The following is a 20,838-nucleotide window of genomic DNA, read 5'->3' on the forward strand; positions in this document are numbered from 1 at the left end:
CAGTGCTACCACAGAAGTCGTGGATTTTAGTGAGATTGGAAGGTCTCAAGGGAAAGGGCAGAGTTACCATTTCTTGTGAAGATTCTTTACAGGCAAGAATTTTGGTAAAATCAGAGACAGTTCTTGCAGCTATGAAGAGACTGATAGAAAGTGAGAAAGGACAGAAAACAGATCCACGAGGCTGGACCTAGGCCTTGGAGCAGTTGCAGAGGGCAGGAAACATTGCCAGAAGGACGGGGTGAAGTGAAGAACAGAGCAAGAAAGGTGTTGGTGCTTGGCCCCAGGGGTCGCTTTGTGACCTCCAACGCAATTCCAGGTGGAAACTGGGCTGGAACAGGGAGGTGATCAAGTCCAACCCTCAACCCTGCCCAGGCCCATCCCCAAGAGTCACAACCTGTGTCCCAGAGGATCATCCAAACTGTCCTGGAGCTCTGTCAGCCTTGGGGCTGTGCCCACTGCCCTGGGGAGCCTGTTCAGTGCCAACCACCCTGGGGGGGAAGAACATCTTTCTAACATCCAACCTGACCCTGCCCTGACACAGCTCCAGGCCGTTCCCTGGGTGCTGTCCCTGGTCCCCCCAGAGCAGAGCTCAGGGCCTGCCCCTCCTCTGCCCCTCCTGAGGAAGTTGGAACTGCCATGAGGTCTCCCCTCAGTCTCCTCTTGTCCAGCTGAACACAGCAAGTGCCCTCAGCTACTCCTCCTTTGGCTTCCCCTGCAGAGCCTTCCCCATCCTGGTGGCCTCCTTTGGACACTCTCTACTGGCTCAATCTCTTCCTTCCCTTGTGTCCCCCCAGAGTGCCCCACTATTGAGGTGAGGCCACCCCAGGGCAGAGCAGAGCAGGACAATCCCCTCCCTGGCCCGACCGGCCATGCTGGGCCTGATGCCCCCAGGACAGGGTGATGCCCTGGCCTGGGGTGTTTGAGGAGCCCCCCGGGTGCCCAGTCCAGCTGAGGGCCGGGGCAGGAGGAGAGGCCGCTGGTGGGACGGCGCCGGGCTCCCCAGCACTGTGCCAAGGCAGCCGCCTCCAGCCCAGGCCTCCTCCTGCCGCCGCCCTCAGCTGCAGCAGCGGCAGCCTCAGGGCAGCCGGGCCGGGCCTGGTCCCTGGGTGGGGCCGGGCCGTGCTGACCCTGCAGCCCCTGGAGCTGCAGGAGCCCCGGGAGCCATGGGGGGCACAGGGCCAAGGGCCGCAGCGGGGCAGGGCCTGTGCTGGGGGTCCCTGGCAGCTGGGCAGCCCGGCCAGCAGCAGCGCAGCCCGTGGCCAGCGCCGGCGGGGCAGGAGCTTCCGGGGCTGCGGCGGCTGGCGGGACTGGAGCCCCAGCGGCACGCCAAGGAGCCGGCAGTGCCGAGCACGGAGGGACACGGGGAGGGCCTGGGCCCAGGAGGCTCCCTCTGCGCCGCAGCGCTGCAGCCCCGGCATCTAATCAGCCCTGGGCCAGCAGTCGCTGCTGGCGGGGCCCGGCAGGCCTTGGCTGGGGGGAACCGGGCGGCCTCTGCGCGTCCCCTGCTCTCCTTTCAGCCCCCCCAGGGCAAACCATCTCCTACCCTGCGCCGGCCACACCAGAGCAGCCCAGGGATGCCCCGGGCCAGAAGGAGCAGGTGCTGGTGGGGCTGGAAGCCCCTGGTCCCGGCCAGCAGCCGGTGGGGGCAGCAGGGCAGGCAGGCCTGGCAGTGCCACAGAACCAACCATCCCTGCCCAGTGCTCAGCAGCAGCACACAGGGCACTGCCCACCCTGTGCGCCCCTTGTGCCACAACAGGAGCCCAGCTGGGCCCTACTGTGTCCAGCAGCAAACCCAGACACACCCCCTGGCACAGGGGGCAGCTTCAGATGCTCCTCCATGTGCCCAGCAGGGCCCAGGAACGGAGACCCCAGCACAAGAGGAGGCACATTGAGCTGCTCCTGAGCCACCAGAGCCCCAGAGCCCCTGTGCTCTTCCAGACCTTCAGAGCTCCCTCTTGCCCTGCACAGAATCATCCTGGGCAGCTGCCCTGGAGCAGTCCAGGGCTGCTCCCTGAGATCTGAGCTCCCTTCAGCAGCTGGGAAGAGGCTCTGGGAGATGCCGGGCAGGAGTCTCAGGTAGATCCTGGAAGATGCAGGAGCCACAAAAATGGAAAACTCACCTTGTGTACCTGCCTCGGAGGAGTTTGGGACTGCTAACTGGCATCTCATGTCCCCTGTGGAGGTGTGAAAAAACTCCAGCAGATGCCTGGCAGGAGTCTCAGGTAGACCTTGGAAGATCCAGGAACTAGAAAAAGGAAAAAAGCATCCCCAACACAGTCTGGGGCTGCCCCCTGGGATTTCAGGTCCCCAGATCAGAGGTGAAGACCCCTGGCAATGTTTGAGAAGGCTCCAACTGGATCCCAGAGGATGCATTTTCCTTCCAAAGAGAAAAATCATCTTCGGTACCTGCGTTGGAGCTTCTACGCAGGAGATCAAGTGCCTGAATCAGAGGTGAAAAGACTCTGGGAGATGCCAGGAGTCTCCAGTGGATCCCAGAATAAAGAGCTACTTCCAAACAAGCAAAATCATGTTGGGAAGCTTCCCTGGAGGAATCTGGGGTTGCTTCCTGGGAACTCAACTTCCTCAAGGAGATGTGAAGACTCTTGGACACACCTGGGTTGAGTCTTTGGTGGATTCCACAGCAAAAATGTACCTGGAATGGTGTAAGGGGGGTACTTTTGATTTGGATGATCAATGGAGCATAGAGGCGTGAGAAAGGAATCATATTAGGATGTGAAACCAGTTAGAGTATGGTACAATGTAACTTCATGGCACAAGCTAATTGGAAGGTCCATTGTGCTTTTTAGCAAGTCAGCTTGATATCCCCTATTATCAGAGCTGAGTTCTTCCTTGGTTTTGCTACATATTGCAAGATGGATACATCTACCCTTGAAACACAATGGTAGAGGTCATACATAGGGGTGAGAAAGATGATGATGGGAGGAAGATGATGTGGGCAGGGGTCGCTCGCCCCTTGCCCTACAAGTAGGGCATGCGCAGACTGTTGCCATTAGGTAATGATTAGGCGGGGTTTGGCTGCCATTCAGGCATCACCTTATACTACATACTGGCCCTACGTAGTGTAATGTGGAACTGATAAAAATGGGGTGTCTGGTCTGCTGAGTTGAGCGATCCTCATCCTACCACCGAGACTGTTGCTCCGTGGGGACGCCCGCTGAGCACGGGCACCGCCCAGCTGCTGCAGATCCTGACAGCCCTGACCTGTCTGTGTGGGTAAGCACAGTTTATTGATAGGAAGCAACTGAGAGAACAAACTTTTTAATATCACTTTAGTTTCCCTTTAATTCCTCTTTTATGTTCACAATATTTCCCTTTAATTTCCCTTTTTGCTAACCAATATTGTGTTAATAGTTATCCATAATATTGTGTTAAGATCCCTTTTTTGGTATCCCTTTAACCCCCTTTTTCACTAGTTAATACTGTATTAAATGCTGTTCGTAGTATTTGTTTTAATGTCACCCGATAAGGTAGTTATATTGTATCCTTTTTTTTTAGTTTTTGATTCCTCTTGCTAAGTTTATTACTATTATTATTATTCTTACTGTAATAAAAGATATTTTGTGTGTTTGAATATTTCTGGCACTTGTCTTTATTCTGAACATGTATCCAAGTGAACTGTTACAAATGGATAAAAAAACCTATTGGAAAGCTTCCTTGGAAGATTCTGGGCCTGCGGTGAGCAAGTCAGGTCCCAAAATCAGAGATGAAAAGGCTGCAGGAGAATCCCGGGAGGAGTCTCGGGTGAATTCAAGAGCATGCAGTTTCCTGCCAAAGGGGAAAAAGTCATCTGGGGCAGCTTCCCTGGAGGAGTCTGGGGCTGCTCCCTGGGATCTCAGCTCCTTCGAGGAGATGTGAAAATTCTTAGGGAGATGCCTGGGAGGAGTCTCAGGTAGATCCTGGAAAATTCCGGATGCACAAAAAAAGAAAAATCACCTTCTACCCACCATGGAGGAGTCCAGGGCCACTAGCCAGGATTTCAGATCCCCAAATCAGAGAGATCTGGGACCAGGCAATGTTTGGGAAGGCTCCATCTGGATCCCAGAGGATGCTTTTTCCTTCCAAAGAGAAAAATGACCTCAGGTACCTGCGTTGGAGGAGTCTGGGCTGCTCCCTGGGATTTGCTGTCCCAGTGTTACTGACCCTCCCTGTGGGAGCTGCAGCACTGGTGGAGGGGGCAGAGCAACTGCCATTGTTTGCCTGGACTTGTGCCAAGGTTTGAGAGTGTCCCACATGGCATCCTTGTCTCCGAACTGGGGAGCCATGGCTTGGATGGATGGAGCACTGGGGGGATGCAGAACTGGCTGGATCCTGCCCACAGAGAGTTGTGGTCAAGGGCTCCTTGTCCCTGGGGAGAGCAGTGAGCAGTGGGGTCCCTGAGGGGTGGGTGCTGGGGCTGATCCTGTCCAACAGCTTTGCGGGGACAGGACCAGTGGGATCGAGGCCCCCTCAGCACGGTCAGGGATGCCCCCGAGCTGGGTGGTGCAGTCCCGTGCTGCAGGGAAGGGATGGATCCAGAGGGACCTGGACAGGCTGGACAGGTGGGACCATGGGAACCTGCTGAGGGTCAACAAAGCCAAGTGCAAGGTCCTCCAGCCCAGTCAGGGCAGTGCCAGACACAGCGACAGGTTGGGTGGAGAAGGGATTGAGCAGCCTGGGAGAAGGACTTGGGGGGGAGGGTTGATGCCAAACTCCCCTTGAGCCGGCAGTGGGGGCTCCCAGCCTGGAAAGACACCGGGATCCTGGGCTGCATCCAAAGGAGTGTGGCCAGCAGGTCGAAGGAGGGGATTCTTCCCCTCCCCTCTCTTCTTGTGAGACCCCACCTGGAGCCCTGAGCACAGTTCTGGGGTCCCCAAAGCAAGAAGGACATGGAACTGTTGGAACAAGTGCAGAGGAGGCCACAAAGTTGCTAAGACGACTGGAGCACCTCCCCTGTGGAGACAGGCTCAGAAAGTTGGGGCTGTTCAGCCTGGAGAGGAGAAGGTTGTGTGGAGACCTCCCAGCAGCTTCCAGTCTGTGAAGGGACCTCCAGGGAACCGCAGAGGGACTCGTTGTCACGAACTGTAGTGAGGAACTGTAGTGACAGGACAAGGGGGAATGGCCAAAATGGAAAGAGGGGAAATTTAGGCTGGATATGAGGAAGAAATTCTTTTCTGTGAGGGTGGTGAGACACTGGTGCAGGTTGCCCAGGCAGGCTGTGGATGCCCCAAGCCTGGCAGTGTTCAAGGCCATGTTGGATAATGCCTTGAGCAACCTGGTCTAGTGGGAGGTGTCCCTGCCCATGGCAGGGGAGGTTGGGCCTCCATGATCTTAAAGGTGCCTTCAAAGCCTTAACAGTCTATCATTCTCTGAAAATTGGGACAATTTCTGTCAGATCCTGTCAGCTGGGACCTATCAGGTTGCCAAGACTTTTCACAGGTCACTAAGAGAGGCCTCACGATGACTTCAGCCAGTGCTTTGAGTGTTCTTGGATGAATCCAGTCATATTCCATAGACTTATTGGGATATGCAGATGAAGCATCAGATCCCAGCCTAGTTCAGGGCTGGTTGAGAGTTTGTGATTCTCACAGTCATAGTCCTGCAGTTCAGGGCTCTGCCACCTCCAGAGCCCATTGCTGGTGTGAGGACCAAAGCAAAGAAAACCTTAAACATCTCTGTCTGTCTGTCTGTGCCTGTCTGTGAGGGGATCATCCTCATCCATTACTGGCCAATGTTATTTCTGCACTGCTTTTTGCTCTTGACCTACTTAAACCCCACTCTTGTACTGTCCCCCAGAGTCCTGTCCAGCTCCAACTGCAGCTGACCTTTGCCCACAAGAATTTTGTCCCTCAGTGTTGAGCAGCATCTCTGGAGTCCTCCCATGTCACCCGACAGTGGTGGTCTGAAAAATAAAAGCTAGACACGATCCCAGTATGGGGGAACTGGAATGGTTTATTGAACACGAGAACACTATTTTAAAGGCATCTTGGACTGGACATGTTAATGAGGAGGACGAGCTATGTTAATTAGGGAGTTACACAAGTTTTTACTACCGTTGCCCAATGGGTTAAATATTTCCCTTAACGAAGATTACATAGGGGGAAAAGGATTAAAGGGGTTTAGACATGGTCTGATACAATCATCTCAAGAGTTCTTTCTGATTTCTGCTGGAGCCAGGCTTAATCCATAAGGTAGAACTTTAACAGGTCTTGTGAGAAGGGTCTAGCTCCTTCAGATCACGAGGTTTTTGTCAGCCCTTGTTTTCCTTTGCTGAAAGCTGGGTTTGGGCTCCCACACCCGACCTTGCTTCCACTGGGCACACACCTTCTTTTTCTTCCTTAGCTCCAAGAGAAGATCCCTGCTCAGCCAAACCAATATTCTGCCTCTCCTGCTTGACTTCTGCCATTTAGGAATTACTGCTCCTGTGCCCGCAGGAGGTGGTGCTTAAAAAGTGACCAGCCCTGATGGACCCCAGCACCTGCAAAGGGTTTCCCTGGGGACGTTTCCCACCAGTTCCCTGAGCAGCCTGAAGCTGCTCTCCTCATGCCCGGGGTTGAAGTTTCCTTGGCTGTTTGCCTCCTGTAAAGAGAGATTTTAAACTCTGCTCCTTCATGGTGGCTGTGGCCAAGAAGGCCAAAAATGTCCACTCAGAATGACTCAGATGAATTCCTTTGCCCACATGCAGTGGCTGTTGCACTTCCCCCTTGTCTGTAAGAAAGGAGTCTTAGTCAACCCCTGCACCATCTGTGTGGAAATGTTGTCCCCAGCCCTCTCCAGGACCCCCCTGGGTTGCTCTGTGCCCAGCCCTGCTGCCCTCCCAGCAGAGTGTGGGGTGGCAATCCCTGTGTTCTTGGAGCCCTGGGAGCACGAGGTTTCCTCCAAGGCAAGGCTCTGTGCAGCTCAGCCTGCCCTTTGCCCAGAGCTCCTGGCCAGCTCCTGCCCTTCCTTCCTGCCTCCCTGAGGAGCTGTTGCCATCCAGGGCTGCCCTCCCAGCACTGAGCTGTCCCCCCAGGGTTGGGCAGTGTCTGGGGGGAGCCTGTTCCTGCCTGCTCAGCAGAGATGAGAGAGCTGGGGAGGGGACAGGAGAGGCAACACAGGGCAGGGCTGCCTTGAGTCAATCCTCTGCTGCTTTACAATCTCCTCTAAATTCTTTTGATTTCTTCAGGAACTTTGTTCAACTCAGCCAGGAGTCCGGCCCAGCTCAGCAGCACAGCAACAGCCCCAAGCATTGAATGAGCCTTGGGGGGTTGGTGCGGAATCCCTGAACATCAGACAAAGAGCAAGTTACAGAAACCTCTGAAGAATTCCGAGTCAGATCCAAGTCCACAGTTTCTCATGGCGTTAATGGGTCCCACTGAGGGCCAGCACTCAGAAATTGTCCCCTGCTTCCAGTTAGAGCTGAAAACTGGAGGCAGTGATGACAGGTGGGGACAAGCAAAGTCCCGGGGTCTATGATGCTGAATAAATCTGGATTTGTTTTGTTACTGCAAAGGGCCAAGGCCTGACCCCCAGCCCCTGGGAAGGGAGATCCTGTGCCTGCCTCATTCCTCAGGGCTCTTGCTGGGGCTGTGGGATGTGGGGATGTGCAATGCCAAGGGCAGGAGCATGGGGCAGCACCTCTGTCTCAGCTGAATGAGACTGAAGTGTTTTGGTGAGGATGAGTTATGAGGAAGACCAAATTCCTCCCTCTAAGGAATTGTAAATGCAAAATTAAGAGGCTCCAATTGAGGAAGTATGGAGAAAGAAAAAATAACAGCCCTTTATTAAAGGATATCTGTATATTGGTAGAACAAGAAAAGAACACAAACCCAACCAAACAATGATCCTGTAGCCAAAAATGCCCTTCCAAAGGAAAGAGTTTGGAACTTTCTGCCTTTTGTCGCAATTCCAATCATGACCAGCAGGGGGCGATGTTGGATGTGTGAGAGCAGCGGCTGCAGTGGTGGGTGTTGTCCAGCAGGGGGCGCTCTTGGGCCGCCAATGGAGATTCCCCCCCAGCGAGGAAGGGAAAAGGGGAAAAGGGAAAAGGGGAAACAGGGAAAAAGGGGCTCTTCCCACAAAACTCCCACTGTCTGCAGCTGGCTGTGTCCGGGAATTCCCCCTTTTGGCCGATGAACACACACCACTGCCAACACGGGAGTGGAGGAGGGAAAGGGCGACCTCCTCCCCAAAAGGTTCCTCTGTAGGGGGGTCAAATCTTTCCCATGAAGTCCGAGCAGGTCCGGGCTGGGGGCAGAACAGGGTGCAGGAAACGAAGGCAAACCAGCAGACAGCCAGATGAGCAGGCCGAGAACAAAACGACCTCGGAGCCTCTCCAACACACACCTTGCCTGAGCTAAGGCCAAAGTGAAGGGCCTTGCCTTTTTGCCCAGGAGAAAGTAAAAAACTCCACCCCACCCCCCCACAGCCTTCTGAGGGCTCCCAACCTGCAGTGTGGGCTGGGCCAGTTCTTTTGTGGGTGTGAGTCACCCAAGGCAAAGCACCCTCCCCCACTGAACATCTTTCTTTTCCAGTGGGGCGGGGGAAAGAAAAATTCCTGCTTGTTTTTTTAGAAGAAGTAAATCTATGACAGAGATCCCCTCCCCCCTGCCACTCACTGCCCCCCTATAACAGGGACTGGAGAGAACTGGGAAGCTTTACTGGGAACACTGGGAGGAGCCGGCTGGGGTCAGAATAAAAGCAGGGCCGGGGGGGACACACGACCCCCCAAACTCAGTGTGGGGATGGACTGGGGGATCTCGGCTGGGCCCGAGGCCACGGGGGGAGGGGTTGCAGCCGCCGGCGGCTCAGGAGCTCTGTGGGGAGAGAAAAGGGGGTGAGAGCGGGGTGGGGGGACAGGGGGGGCAGAGAGGCTGTGGGAGAGCAAGGGGGGGACACAACCCCCGGGGACCCCTCTTTACCTTCTCCCGCAGGTAGAAGCCGAGCCCCAGCACCAGGAAGACCAAGCCCAAGACAAAGCCCCCGACCCCCACCAGGATCTTGCTGCGGACGGTGTCTGGTGGCATCTCTGAGGGGAGCTGGGGGGGTCAGCACCCCCAAAAACCTCCAGAGACCACCCAGAACCCCATAGAGCCCATCCTAGTCTCTCCTAGCCCACCCAGCACCCCCTAAAACCTCTTCCCAGTCCCTTCCCAGCCCCTTTAGGGATCCCACAAAGTCCGTCCCAGTCCCTTTAGGACCCTTCAACCCCCCTCCCATCACCCCCAGAACTCCCCTGAACCCCTCCTAATCCCTTCCCAGCCCCCCATGACTTTCACATCCCCTCCTGCTCAACCCAAGCCCCCCCAGCCTCCCTACCCTCCCACCCAGGCTCCCCCAAACTCCCTCCCAGTTGCCTCCAGGGCTCCCCAAAGCCCCTCTCAGCCCTCCCAGGTGGGAGCTCAGTGGCACCAGCGGGGTGGAGATGTGAGGGGGGCACTGGGAGAGACTGAGATGGACTGGGATGGACTGGGAGGGGGCAAAAGGCCATGGGGTTGGGCACAGGGAGGGCTGAGGGGTCTGGTGTAATTCCCAGGGAGGGTTTGAGAGGCTCTAGGGTCATTCCCAGGGCAGGGGGCAAGGGGACCCGCTCTGCCCCACGCTCACCTCTGCGGTTCACAAGGAACGGGGTGGACACCTCATAGCTGGGCTGGCAGACCGTGTCCACCATTGCCCAATAGATCTCCACAAAGTCCTGGTCGCTGTTCCAGATCCTGGCCTGGATCTCCCCAAACGAGGTGTCTCCCACAAAGACCCCCACATCACTGTTGAAGTGCAGGATCTGCTCCCGGTTGTAGATTTGCCTGTGCACGTAACTCACCCGCTCAGTGCCATTGATGAAGTGACGCTTGTTCTTTACCACCTCCTGGAACACCTCTGTGTGTGCAGGACAGGGGTCAGGGGGTGCACCATCCTCCCCATCATCCCTGAGCCCCCCCCAGCAGGTTGGGAGCTCAGGGGGCCACCCCGAACCTCCCTTTCCCACCCCCCTCTGCCCCACAGCTGCCCCAGCACCGGCTCTTGGGTGAGGGGAACCCCCCCCATCAGCCCCCTGGGGATGGACAGGGGGGTTGGGGACCCCCCCACTGTGGATCCGCCCCCCCCTTCCCCCCAGAGCCCCAGGGAACCGCCCCAGGGCTCAAGGGACACCCAGGGCCCCCATGGCACCCCTGCCCCCAAATGGAGAACTGGAAATGTAAAAATAAAAAAGTCATCCCCCTCCATTAGTCAAGAAACGTTTAGACCTCTTTCCTAAAAGCATCCAGGACTCGGGTCACCCAGTTTTCTCTCTGACAAGGCTTTGCAGGGGCTGCTTGGGAAAGGGAAGGCCTGGGGCCCCAGGGCAGATGGGTGGGGCTGCACTCTGGGGGGGTTGGCCTTTGGCTCTTGGCTTCCAGGGGCCCCCAGGAGTCAGTGAGCCGGGCTGGGGACGAGGGGCAGGACTGGCTGGGATTGCCTGTGGGACCTGGCCCAGAAAATGGAAGTGTCCCCATGGGGACAGCTGGAAAGGGCCCAAGAAGGAAATGCTGCCCAAGCACAGGCTATGGCAGTGGGGAGTGTGCAGGGGGGAGGAGGCTGGGCCAGAGTAGGGCTGGGCAAGAACGACCAAGCCGCGGGTGGTTTCTCCCCCAGCCCCCAGGGCCCAGCTCCTGATGGGAGGGCCTTGGGCAGTGCCTGGGGCGACTGCAGGAACCTCCGAGGCAGCGGAAGGGCCGTGCTTTTGGCAGGTGGGTTGCCAGGCCCAGCTCTCTGCAAGAGAAGTTGAGGGCTCTGAGCCAGAGAGGGGATGAGAGCCGGGTCCAGGCTTGGGAATTGCCGGGAGGGGAAAGGGATGTCTAAGAACAAGTCCCTCAGGAGAGGGAAGCAGAGAGGCTGTGTTTTGCCCCCAACACTAGGGTTTGCAGGGCAGAGCAGAGAATATCCCCCCTGTGAGATTGTTCTGCATCCTTCCTTGCAGCTGTGACAGACACTTCTCTTCAAAGGTCATTCTGTGAGTGTCTTTTTGTTTTTTCCAGGTGGGATGCAAGCGGTGGGGTGGGCTTTGGGCACCGGAGGGATGACGAGCAAGGTGAGCATTTTCCTGCCAGTCTGAATCAGATGTTCCTTCTGGTGCTCTGTATCTTTGGTGAATCTAAGCACATCCCTTGGCATTTGTTTATTTTCCAGGTGGTTGGCAACCTGAGAAGCATCAGCAGAGTGGGAAGGAGGTCCCTGCAGTAAGAGGTCAGTGTCAAGGAAGCTGCGAGGGGAGCTTTGGGGAGAATGTTGCCCTCTGAGGGGATCCATCAGTGTGTGCCTTCCCTGGGGGATTTCTTTGCAGTGGCCGTGCCTATTGGCAGGGGAGCAGAGCCACAGGCCCAGGAGCCGAGCGACAAGGTCAAGTGCTCTTGTGCTGGCCTGGTGGGCAAGGGCAGGGGATTGCAGGGCTCAGCAATGAAGCATTTGCCTCTTCTCTTTGGAGGGGCCGTCCCGGTAGCCTTTGGAAAGAGATGAGCATTCCAGGTGAGTCGGGGAGGTAGCGAGGAGGAGCAGGGGCCCAGGGAACTTTTAGAAATGCCACAGAAGGTTTTCTTTCCCTCTTCCAGGTGTGCCATGCAGGGAGAGCCGCAGGCTGAGACTCTGGCCAGAGCCAGGGACTGGAGGACTGTTACAATCTGCTAAAATATTGCAGAAAGAATTTTTATATTCGAATGTTCCCTTGAGCAAAATTAAAACTCATACAAGTTAACTGTTGATGCCAAAACTGTTTTTATCAATTGCTAAGAGATGCGAAGAGAAAGAGAAAAAAATAAGAAAAGGTTATAAAATGCTAAGATTACTTTTTAGAAGCATAGAAAAAGATTACCACTGAACAATCTACCTTTTCGTCTGTACTGCTCTGTGGAGCGGGGAGGAGGGGGGGGGGGGGGGGGGGGGAGAAAGAAGCAGTTTTCGCCGGGTTTTTTTCTCTGGTTTTTGCCGCTTTGCATGTGATGTTATCTCTTTAGCTGCAGGGGGTCTTTAGTTCTCTGGAATGCAGCCAGGATGTGAGCTTCTCCGCAGCTCACGCCTCACACCGGGCGGCCCCAGGCCGGGCGAGGATGGAGGATCTCGGTGTAGCACGGAGGGTTCCGGTCCAATTCCAGACGGCAGAGGTTCAGTCTCTGGTGACGGGCTGGCAGTTTTATGGTGGCGGAAGAAAAGAAAAGGTGAGGGCGAGACAGAGACGAGATTTTTCAGCTGGTATAACCAAACTCTCTTTCTCACTCCTCTTTCCCTGCTTTTCCCAAATTTCTCTTCAGCTTTTATAGTGTTCAAAGGAGGTAGTCTATGGTGTTTTGGCACGTAGCCCTGTTCAGATGTTTGCAGAGATATGATAACTATGAACAATACCAGGATCTTTTGGCAGGAAAACTCCAGTGGGAAAACTTGGTGAGAACTTCTGGTGGAAAACTGACACAGAAGTTTTGGTAGGAAGTTTTTGACAGGCAGGAACAATGGTGAAACATAATTTTTGGCATTTGTATGTTATCTGTCTGTCACAAGGACCTTAGAGCACTTAGGAGATGGTGAGTGGTGGAATGGTTGGGCTTTGGCCGATGTGCTGCTAAAGTCCTGCATTGATTTTGGGAGCTGACAAAGAGAATAACCCAGTGACTGCAGGAACCTCTGAGCCAGCCAAAGGGACGGCGGATTGACAGGGCCAGCTCTCTGAAAGATAAGTTGAGGGCTCTGAGCCAGAGAGGGGATGAGAGCCGGGTACAGGCTTGGGAATTGCTGGGAGGGCTTTTGAAAGGAGTGTAGGGGAAAGGGATGTCTAAGAACAAGTCCCTTAGGAGAGGGAAGCAGAGAGGATGAGTTTTGACCCCAGCACAAAGGTGTGCAGGGCAGAGCAGAGAATATGCCCACAGAAGATTCTTGTGGGTCCATCTTTACAGTTCTGACAGGCACTTCTTGTCACAGCCTGTCCTCTCCATTCCAGAATAGGCCCTGGCAACCAAAGAACCAACACCCCACACCATAGTGCAGACCAACCCATGTGCTTTGGGCTCTTTTGTTGTCCTATCCATTCTGGCCTATCCTCTCCATTCCAGAATAGCCTCCGGAAACCAAAGAACCAAGCCCCCACCACGTGACAGTTCAACCCCATCCGTGTGCCAAGGCCTCCTTTGTGATGTCACAGCCTATCCTCTCCATTCCGGAATGGGCCCTGGCAACCAAAGAACCAACACCCTACAACCCCAAAGTGAAGCCCCACCTTTGTGCCATGGGCCCTCTTGTGATGTCATGGCCTATCCCCTCCATTCCAGAATGGGTGCTGGAAACCAAAAAAACAATGTCTCACAGCCCCTAGTGCAGCCCAACCCATGTGCCATGGGCCCCACTGTGATGTCACGGCCTGTCCTCTCCATTCCAGAATGGGCCCTGGCAACCAAAGAACCAACAGCCCACAAGGTCAGAATGCAGCCCCACCCGTGTGCCATGGGCCCCTTTGTGATATCACAACCTATCCTCTCCATGACTGAATTGTCCCTGGAAACCCAAGAACACAGGCTGCACATCTCCATGGTGCATCCCCACCCGTGTGGCATGGGGCCCTTTGTGGTATCACAGCCTTTCCCCCAGGAAAGAAAACCTGGAACCTTTGGGTTTCAGATGCAGTTGGGGGGCCACCCTGGGCACTCCACTGGCCGCAAGAGCTTTCTGGCACTTTTTGTCTGGCAGGAATCTTCAGCTGTGTTCAGTTTGGGCAGTCAGACTGGCAATTTCAGTGCAGGGCTCCTGCAAGCCAAGGACAGCTCTTTACTCCAGGAAAGAAAGCTTAGAGCCTCAAGGTCTCAGGTGCAGCTGGTGGGACACATATTCAATTTGGGGAGTCAGACTGGCAATTTCAGTGCAGGGCTCCTACAAAGTGAATGACAGCCCTTCCCTCCAGGAAAGAAACCCCTTACCCTCGCTCTCTTCTCCTGTTCCTTAAAACACAACCTGCAGGGGAGCTTTCTGGGATCTCTTCTCTTGGGAATTGGGAAGAGAGACCCACTCCCATGTTTAACACCTCAGGCAAAATCACCCTTTGAACACCTTTCCCAACCCTCCCCAACCTTTCCCAAAGCCCAGATTTTACAGGCGTCCTGTAATTATGGCCCAATCTTACCCAAGCCCACAAACCAGGACAGAAACCTCTCAGCCTCATGCTGCCTCCTTCCCAAACTCCTTTGGTACACGCTGCAGGTCCAACGATTCCTCTGCTCTGCCCTGTCGGCGCTGCTTTGTCTCCTCTGGGTCCCCAGAAACCGTCAGCGAAAGCCGGGGAATGAAATCTCTGAGCAGTTGGTTGGGTTCCAGAGGTGACCCTACTTCATTCAGCACTGAAGGGACACAGGAATTGCTCTCTAACACCTGTACATTAGTTCTCAAAACTTTTTACTATTTCTACATTTTAGCAGACAAAAGAATTCCTGTCCATTGGCTTACCAGTTCTCTGCATAAATTCTTATTCTCTCTTCTATTGGCTCTTGATTTCTCACTTTGCACGATGCTTAGTCCACGATTTTTGTCCTTTTCTTGTCTTTTCCCTAGATAGGGAGAGCCTCAGTAACTGTGTCAGTTTTGTCTTGGTCTCTGGTTTCTCTAAGGGTCTTTGTGGTTTAGAAATTCTGCCTTCTTGGTGTCCAGGTCTCAAAAATAGATACCTCTGCCAGGTCTCTGACCCCTGAAGTATGGCAGACCTTAAAGTTTTACTTTGTTCTTCTAACAAATGGCCATGGGCATTAGGTATTGAAATGGGCTGCCCAGGAAGGTGGTGGAGTCCCCGTCCCTGGAGGTGTTTAAGCAAAGACTGGCCATGGCCCTAAGTGCCGTGCTCTGCTTGACGTGCTGGGGATGGGGCGTAGGCTGGACGCCGGTTGATCTCCTAAGTCTTTGCCAACCTCGTGGACTCTGGGCTTCTGTACCATCCCACCCTTTGGGGACAGCGTGCTGGTGGCTCAGAGGCTCTGTCCTTGCCTTGCCTTGCCAATCTGCTGGCTGCCAGGCAAGGGCCTTGTGACATCACAGCCTCTGTGGAACAGCGCGGTGGCTGAAAAGTGTCAGCGCTGCGTCCCCGTGCCCAGAGCCTGGGCAGAAGTCGGCTGGCAGGGACGGGCAGAGACTGTGCAGAGGTGTCAGCTCGTCCCGCAGCAGCACGATGGCCAGCCAGGGCATCTCCTGGCTCCTCAGGCTCTGTGTGCTCCTGCTCTTGCCTGGCCCACTCGAGCCTTGCAGCCATGCCACAGGTGCCATTGCTGAGAAGCGGGGTTTTCCTTGGATGGCCCCTTGCCATAAAAGGCAGGAGAGGCTGGAGAGAGGGGAAGGAGGGGGGTCAGGCTCGTGGGATGGCTTTGGGCCATGAGCCTGAAGCCAGCAAGGCCTCGGGACGAGACGGTGTCAGGTGAGGACTGAGAGCCCCCAGGGAGGAAAGTTGGGCAGGCCCCAAGGCTCCTGGGCCTCTTCCTTGGCAGCCCTTTGGCCAAGGCCCCCAGGCAGAGGTGGGGCTCAGCCCCTGCCCAGCAATGGGGCACAGCCTGAGCCCCAGGGACACCAGAGCCAGGTGGCCTGAGCTCTTCTTCCTACAGCGTCTGCCTGGGGCAGCCCAGCCAGGCCTGAGTCTTTCCAGTAGAGGTCAAGCCCAGCCAGAGAGGGCTCAGCCCTCTAAGGCTGCACTCACTGCAAAGGGAAGAAAACATTGGCCCCGAGGACATCCTGCCCCCAAATGGAGAACTGGAAATGTCAAGAATAAAGAAGTCACACCCCTCCATTGTTCAAGAAATGTTCAGACCTCTTTCCTAAAAGCATCCAGGACTCAGGTCACCCAATTTTCTCTCTGACAAGGGTTTTTCCATGGTTCCCCTCAATTCCCAGCCCACCCAGGATCACTTTTGGGGTCCCAACCCCCACTTTTTCCCCTCTCTCCCACCCCTTACACATCATTCCCCCAATCCCCAGCCCCCTCATGCTCAGTTTGGGGGTCCCACCCTCCCCTTTTCCCCACTCTTCTGACCTCTCCCACCCCTTTCCCATCATCCCCCAATCCTCATTCCCCCTTTTGGGGGGTCCCACTCAGTTTGGGGTCCCACCACCCCTTTTATCCCTTCTGACTCACCGACCCCCCCTTCCCAACACCCCCTCTCACCTGAGAGCTCCTCATCTGCAGTGGGGAGGGCTCCTAGTAACACCAGAGCCCATAAATGTCTCCCCCAAAAACGGGTTAGGTGGGGTCCCGGGTGGACTCTGAGTGGGTTTGGGGGCTCTTTGGGGGGCTGTGGGGTGGTTTAAGGGGGTCCCACCGCATTTTGAGATGCGTTGGATGGCGTGTTGGGGTGCAGATGTCCCCCCAAAGCTCCCCCAAGACAGGGTGATGCAAGGGGGGGGCACAGAGGGGTCCCCATTCCTGATCCATCCTGGAGCGACCACACTGGGGGCAACTGGGATCATACTGGGAGCAGCTGGGCCCCTGCTGGGATCATACTGGGATCATCCTGGGAGTGACTGCAATACTCCTGGGAGTACGTGAGAGGGACTGCAACCGTACTGGGGATGACTGGGATCAAACTGGATTTGTACTGGAAGTGTCTGGAAGTTACAGGGACCATACTGGTGGTGACCGGACTAATAGTGGGATCATACTGGGAGCAACTGGGACCATGCAGGGACAAATGGCATCGTCCAGGCAGTGACTGAAAGTGCCTGGGACCATACTGGACTCAGACTGGGAGTCCCTGAGAGGGAAAGGAACCATCTGGGGGGGCCTGGGAGCAACTGGGACCACCTTGGGGGCAACTGGGATCCTATTGGGAGTGACTGGGAGCAACTGGAAGTGAGTGGGATGACAGTGGGAGTGACCAGGATCATACTGGAATCATCCTGGGAGTGACTGTCAGTGACTGGGATCATACTGGGAGTGACTGGAACTATGCAGGGGGGAAGTGGCAGCAACTGGGATTGTGGCAGGAAATCTGCAGTATATGAGAAAACTGTGGTTTAAACCTGTTTCAAAATGGCTTTTTGTAGTCTCTTTGCTAACTCATGCCTTCTTCTTCCCAACACCCCCCACCACAAGTGTTACCCCATGCAAGAATGTTCTGAGAAGATATCCTGAGGTGTTCTCATTGGCCCCTTTTAACCCCTTCCTATTGGTTGTTAACCCCTTCCTGTAACCTGTAATTGGTTAGTCTGTGAATCCTCCTAAGCCTATAAATGTAACACTCCCAACAATAAAACCTCTCTTGCCTCCTCTCCACACCGGCGTGCTGTCTCTATGCCGGCCATGGGGCTATGTGGGTGGGAGGAGGGGAGGGCACCTCTCCCCTCCAGGCTCAGGACCTGAAGAAACCCCTGATGCTGGAGTTCCCTTTCCCTATCCTTTAAGATGTCGGAATGGTTCCTCAGATGGAAATGGAACTAGAACTGGGTCGCCCCACACCATGGGGGGAAAGAGATCCAGATGGGATCATGCTGGAAGCCAACTGGGGACATACTTGGAGCAACTGGGACCATGCTGGGAGCAACCAGGAGTGACAGGGTGCATACTGGAGGCAACTGGTATAGACTGGGAGTGACTGGGATCGTACTGATGGGAACTGGAACCATCCTGGGCCAAGTGGAAGTCACTACAGGCATCTGCAGGTGAATCCTCTGGGGCACCCGGTCCCGGGGGAGAGGCTGAGGGGACCTGCAGGCAGCCGAGCCCCGCCTTGGCCACAGCCCAGCGAGCCAGGACAGCCCTTGTGGGGCTCTGCAGCTCTGGAGCTGTCAGGGCCAAGGGGCACCACGGGCAGCCCTGGCAGGGCAGGGTTTGTCCCGAGCTGGATGCGCATCGGGGAGAGGAGGCGGCACAAAGGACAGAGGGAGGGGAGGGGAACAGAGAGGGGAGGAAAAGAGAGGGGAGGGGGAATTTTAGAAAGGATAAAGAGGAAAGAAAGACAACAAAAGAAAAATAAGAGAAATAGCCAAGTTTTAATATTCAGTAAATCTGTGAGTCATTGAGAGCTCCCAGGTCAAAGGCAGGTGAAGTGTTTGCAGGGGACAGGAGCCTGTTCAGGGCTCAGAAGCTGCTGCTGTTCAAAGGGAGGAAACACACCGAGGGCTCAGAGCAGAGTTTGTGCTTTGGGGCCTGTATTAGGGAGGGTTCGAAACATACCGAATCTTGAAACCATGACACCGTTAAAAGCTTAACAAAAACCAATATTTATTAGCAAGAGGTGGCCAACAAAACAAACAAACCCAAAAAGGAGGAAGGAGGAGAGAAATAAGCCCCCAGCACGACCTCTCCAGTTACCCAGCTGTTGCCCATAAAGTTTCTTACCAACCTAGCATACCTATAATTACCCAGAGCAGAAGCTGCATCCCTGGAGAGTCAGTAAGTTCACAAACTGGCAGGTGTCCCTGCCAAAAGGCAACGTTGTCCTTGGTGTGAAGTTAGCTGCTTCCAAGAAAGTACTATCTACTTTTATACAATTAACTGAGTGACCACAACCTCCCAGGTGTGGCCAGCACCACCCAGCCCGAGGCCCTCAGTCCCACCTCCCAGTGGGAGTGCATCTCTTCTGCGCACGCGTCAGAACTTTGGAAATCCCCTCATGCACGCGCAGTATGCTTTGGGGGTCTTTCTTAATTGAGTCTGGTGGCGAGCCTTCCTTCCCTCCTCATCACTTTCTCCTTCAAGCAACCTTGGAGCACAATTAGCCAATCACAGAATACCAATTAAAACAGTTTATACACAAGTTCTCCCTCCAAGGACAAATTCACTGTTTTATCAGTGAACTTGGCAGGGAGAATATAAAGTACTGCAAGTGGCTGAGGCCAAACACAGACCAAAAGTATCAGCATAAATTCACTCTAGTACACCCCAATACACTGCCCAGCTTGGATCACCTGGAATGTGGGTCACCAGGTGTCCTAGTTAGAACAGCTAGGACTAGTTCATCACTGGATGGGTGTAACCCATCACTGTGTATTCTATAGCCTTCCATGCCATTTCCCAGAAACTGTTGTCAATAGATTATTAACATCCTCTGCCCAGAGCAGCCTGACTCATCAGGCTACAAACTAGGTGCTAAGAGGCCTGCGAGATAGAGGGCTGGTTTTGGCCTCACGCCCATTGAGGACCCCCCCCCCGCCCTGAGGGAAGTACTGAGCATTCCTGCCTGAACTGGAGAATATATAATCTTGGAGTCTTGGGACTTTTTTAACCACTCGTGGGATCCAGAGGAAGACTGCAGATCACCGCTCTCAACCAGACTGCAGACCACCACCCTCGACCGGACTGCAATCACCACTCTTGACCAGACTGCAACAGCACTCTCACCAACAGGTTTTCCCCCTCTCCCTTTACTTTGGACTCAGGGGGCCCAAAGAACACCACTCTGTTCATGCCCCAGGGTGCTGGGTTATACATTTGGGTTTGTGGGTTAAAAGCAATTGTTTGTCTGTATAATCGTACTTATTGTATTACTTTATTAAATTGTTATTCTGACTTATAATCTCTCTTTTGGGTTGAGTTTATTTTCCCTGCTGGTTTACCTTTAAACCAGCACACCAGGTCACCAGGTCTGTGCCCAACGTGGATCACCTGGAAGATGGGCCACCAGGTCTGTGCCCAACGTGGGTCCCTGTGGATCATCCAATGCCGTTCCTCTCATGGCTGCTGGAGTTGGAGCAGCGGCCGAAGCTCTTCCCGCAGTTGGGGCCACACATAGGGCTTCCATTACTGGTGGGTCCGTTGGTGGGAGGTCAAGGCAGAGCTGTGGGTGAAGCCCTTCCCACACTCCTCGCACTTGTAGGGCCTCTCCCCAGTGTGGATGCGACGGTGGATGATGAGGTGGGAGTTGCGTTTGAAGCCCTTCCTGCAGTCGCTGCAGCGGAAGGGCCTCTCCCCCGTGTGTGTCTGCTCATGCATGAGGAGATGGGAGCTGGTCCTAAACCTCTTCCCACACTTGGGGCACTTGTAGGGCCGTTTCCCACTGTGGATCTTCTGGTGGTGGATCAGGTGGGAGCTCTGGCTGAAGCTCTTCCCACATTCCAAGCACTTGTAGGGCCGTTCCCTGGAGTGCAGGCCCAGGTGGGTGCGGAGGTTGAATCTCCGGTTGAAGCTCTTCCCACATTCCCCACATGTGTAAGGTTGTTCTCCAGTGTGGATGATCTGGTGGCGGATCAGGCAGGACTTCTGGCTGAAGCTGTTCCCACATTTACCACATGTGTAGGGCTTTTCCCCAGTGTGGATCACCTGGTGTCGGAGCAGGTGGGAGCTCCGACTGAAGCTCTTCCCACATTCCCTACACATGTAGGGTTTTTCCCCAGGGTGGATGTGCTGGTGCCTGAGGAGGCTGGTGCTCTTGCTGAAGCTCTTCCCACATTCCAAGCACTTATAGGGCCATTCCCCAGTGTGGATGTGCTGGTGCTTAAAGAGGTTAGTGCTCGTGCTGAAGCTCTTCCCACATTGCAAGCACTTGTAGGGCCTTTCCCCAGTGTGGATGCGACGGTGGGTGCAGAGAGTGGAGCTCTGCCTGAAGCTCTTCCCACACTCCCCACATGTGTAGGGCCGTTCCCCAGTGTGGATGTGCTGGTGCCTGAGGAGGTTGGTGCTCTTGCTGAAGCTCTTCCCACATTCCAAGCACCTGAAGGACTTTTCCCTGCTGGGAGGTTGCTCAGGGACCACCAGTTTGCAGCTCCGGCTCAAGCTCCGGTCACCTTCCCGGCACACGCTAGCTCTTTCCTCCTCAGAGCACCCTGGGCTGGCTTTGGAGCCCTTCCTGCGGGGGCATCTCCGGCCCTTTTCCTCTCCGCTGCCTTCCTGCGCCGGGGAGCCCTTCAAAATTGCCTCTCCCACCAGGCTCTGCCAGGGGG

The 20,838-nt window shown here is 55.0% G+C and overlaps 2 protein-coding genes across 2 annotated transcripts in view; both read right to left on the minus strand.

Moving 5' to 3' along the window:
- Positions 1-5,340: 5,340 nt before the first annotated feature.
- Positions 5,341-16,285, minus strand: LOC113940134 (SLA class II histocompatibility antigen, DQ haplotype C beta chain-like). The gene is made up of 5 exons (XM_027631223.1): positions 16,281-16,285; positions 16,127-16,185; positions 9,272-9,852; positions 8,898-9,014; positions 5,341-5,385 (listed from the first exon to the last, which is right to left on the minus strand). The coding sequence occupies exons 1-5, from the start codon at positions 16,283-16,285 to the stop codon at positions 5,341-5,343; spliced, it is 807 nt and encodes a 268-aa protein (XP_027487024.1).
- Positions 16,286-19,620: 3,335 nt separating this feature from the next.
- LOC113940132 (zinc finger protein 501-like) overlaps positions 19,621-20,838 on the minus strand; it is an 8,070-nt gene continuing 6,852 nt past the window's right edge. The window contains exon 2 of the mRNA XM_027631222.1: positions 19,621-20,827. Within this exon, the coding sequence (XP_027487023.1) occupies positions 19,700-20,827 (1,128 nt within the window). The 3' untranslated portion in view covers positions 19,621-19,699. The remainder of the gene's footprint in view (positions 20,828-20,838) is intronic.

The sequence above is a fragment of the Corapipo altera genome, unplaced genomic scaffold, assembly GCF_003945725.1.
Source record: "Corapipo altera isolate COAL_440 unplaced genomic scaffold, ASM394572v1 60836, whole genome shotgun sequence".
NCBI classification, from domain to species: Eukaryota; Metazoa; Chordata; class Aves; order Passeriformes; family Pipridae; genus Corapipo; species Corapipo altera.

Excerpts from the sequence above, each read along its gene's own strand:
- LOC113940134 (XM_027631223.1), bottom strand. Across the intron at positions 9,853-16,126 it reads TGCAGATGAGGAGCTCTCAG|AGGTGTTCCAGGAGGTGGTA; the intron begins GTGAGAGGGGGT and ends CTGCACACACAG. Across the intron at positions 9,015-9,271 it reads GGGAGGCTGGGGGGGCTTGG|CTCCCCTCAGAGATGCCACC; the intron begins GTTGAGCAGGAG and ends TGACCCCCCCAG.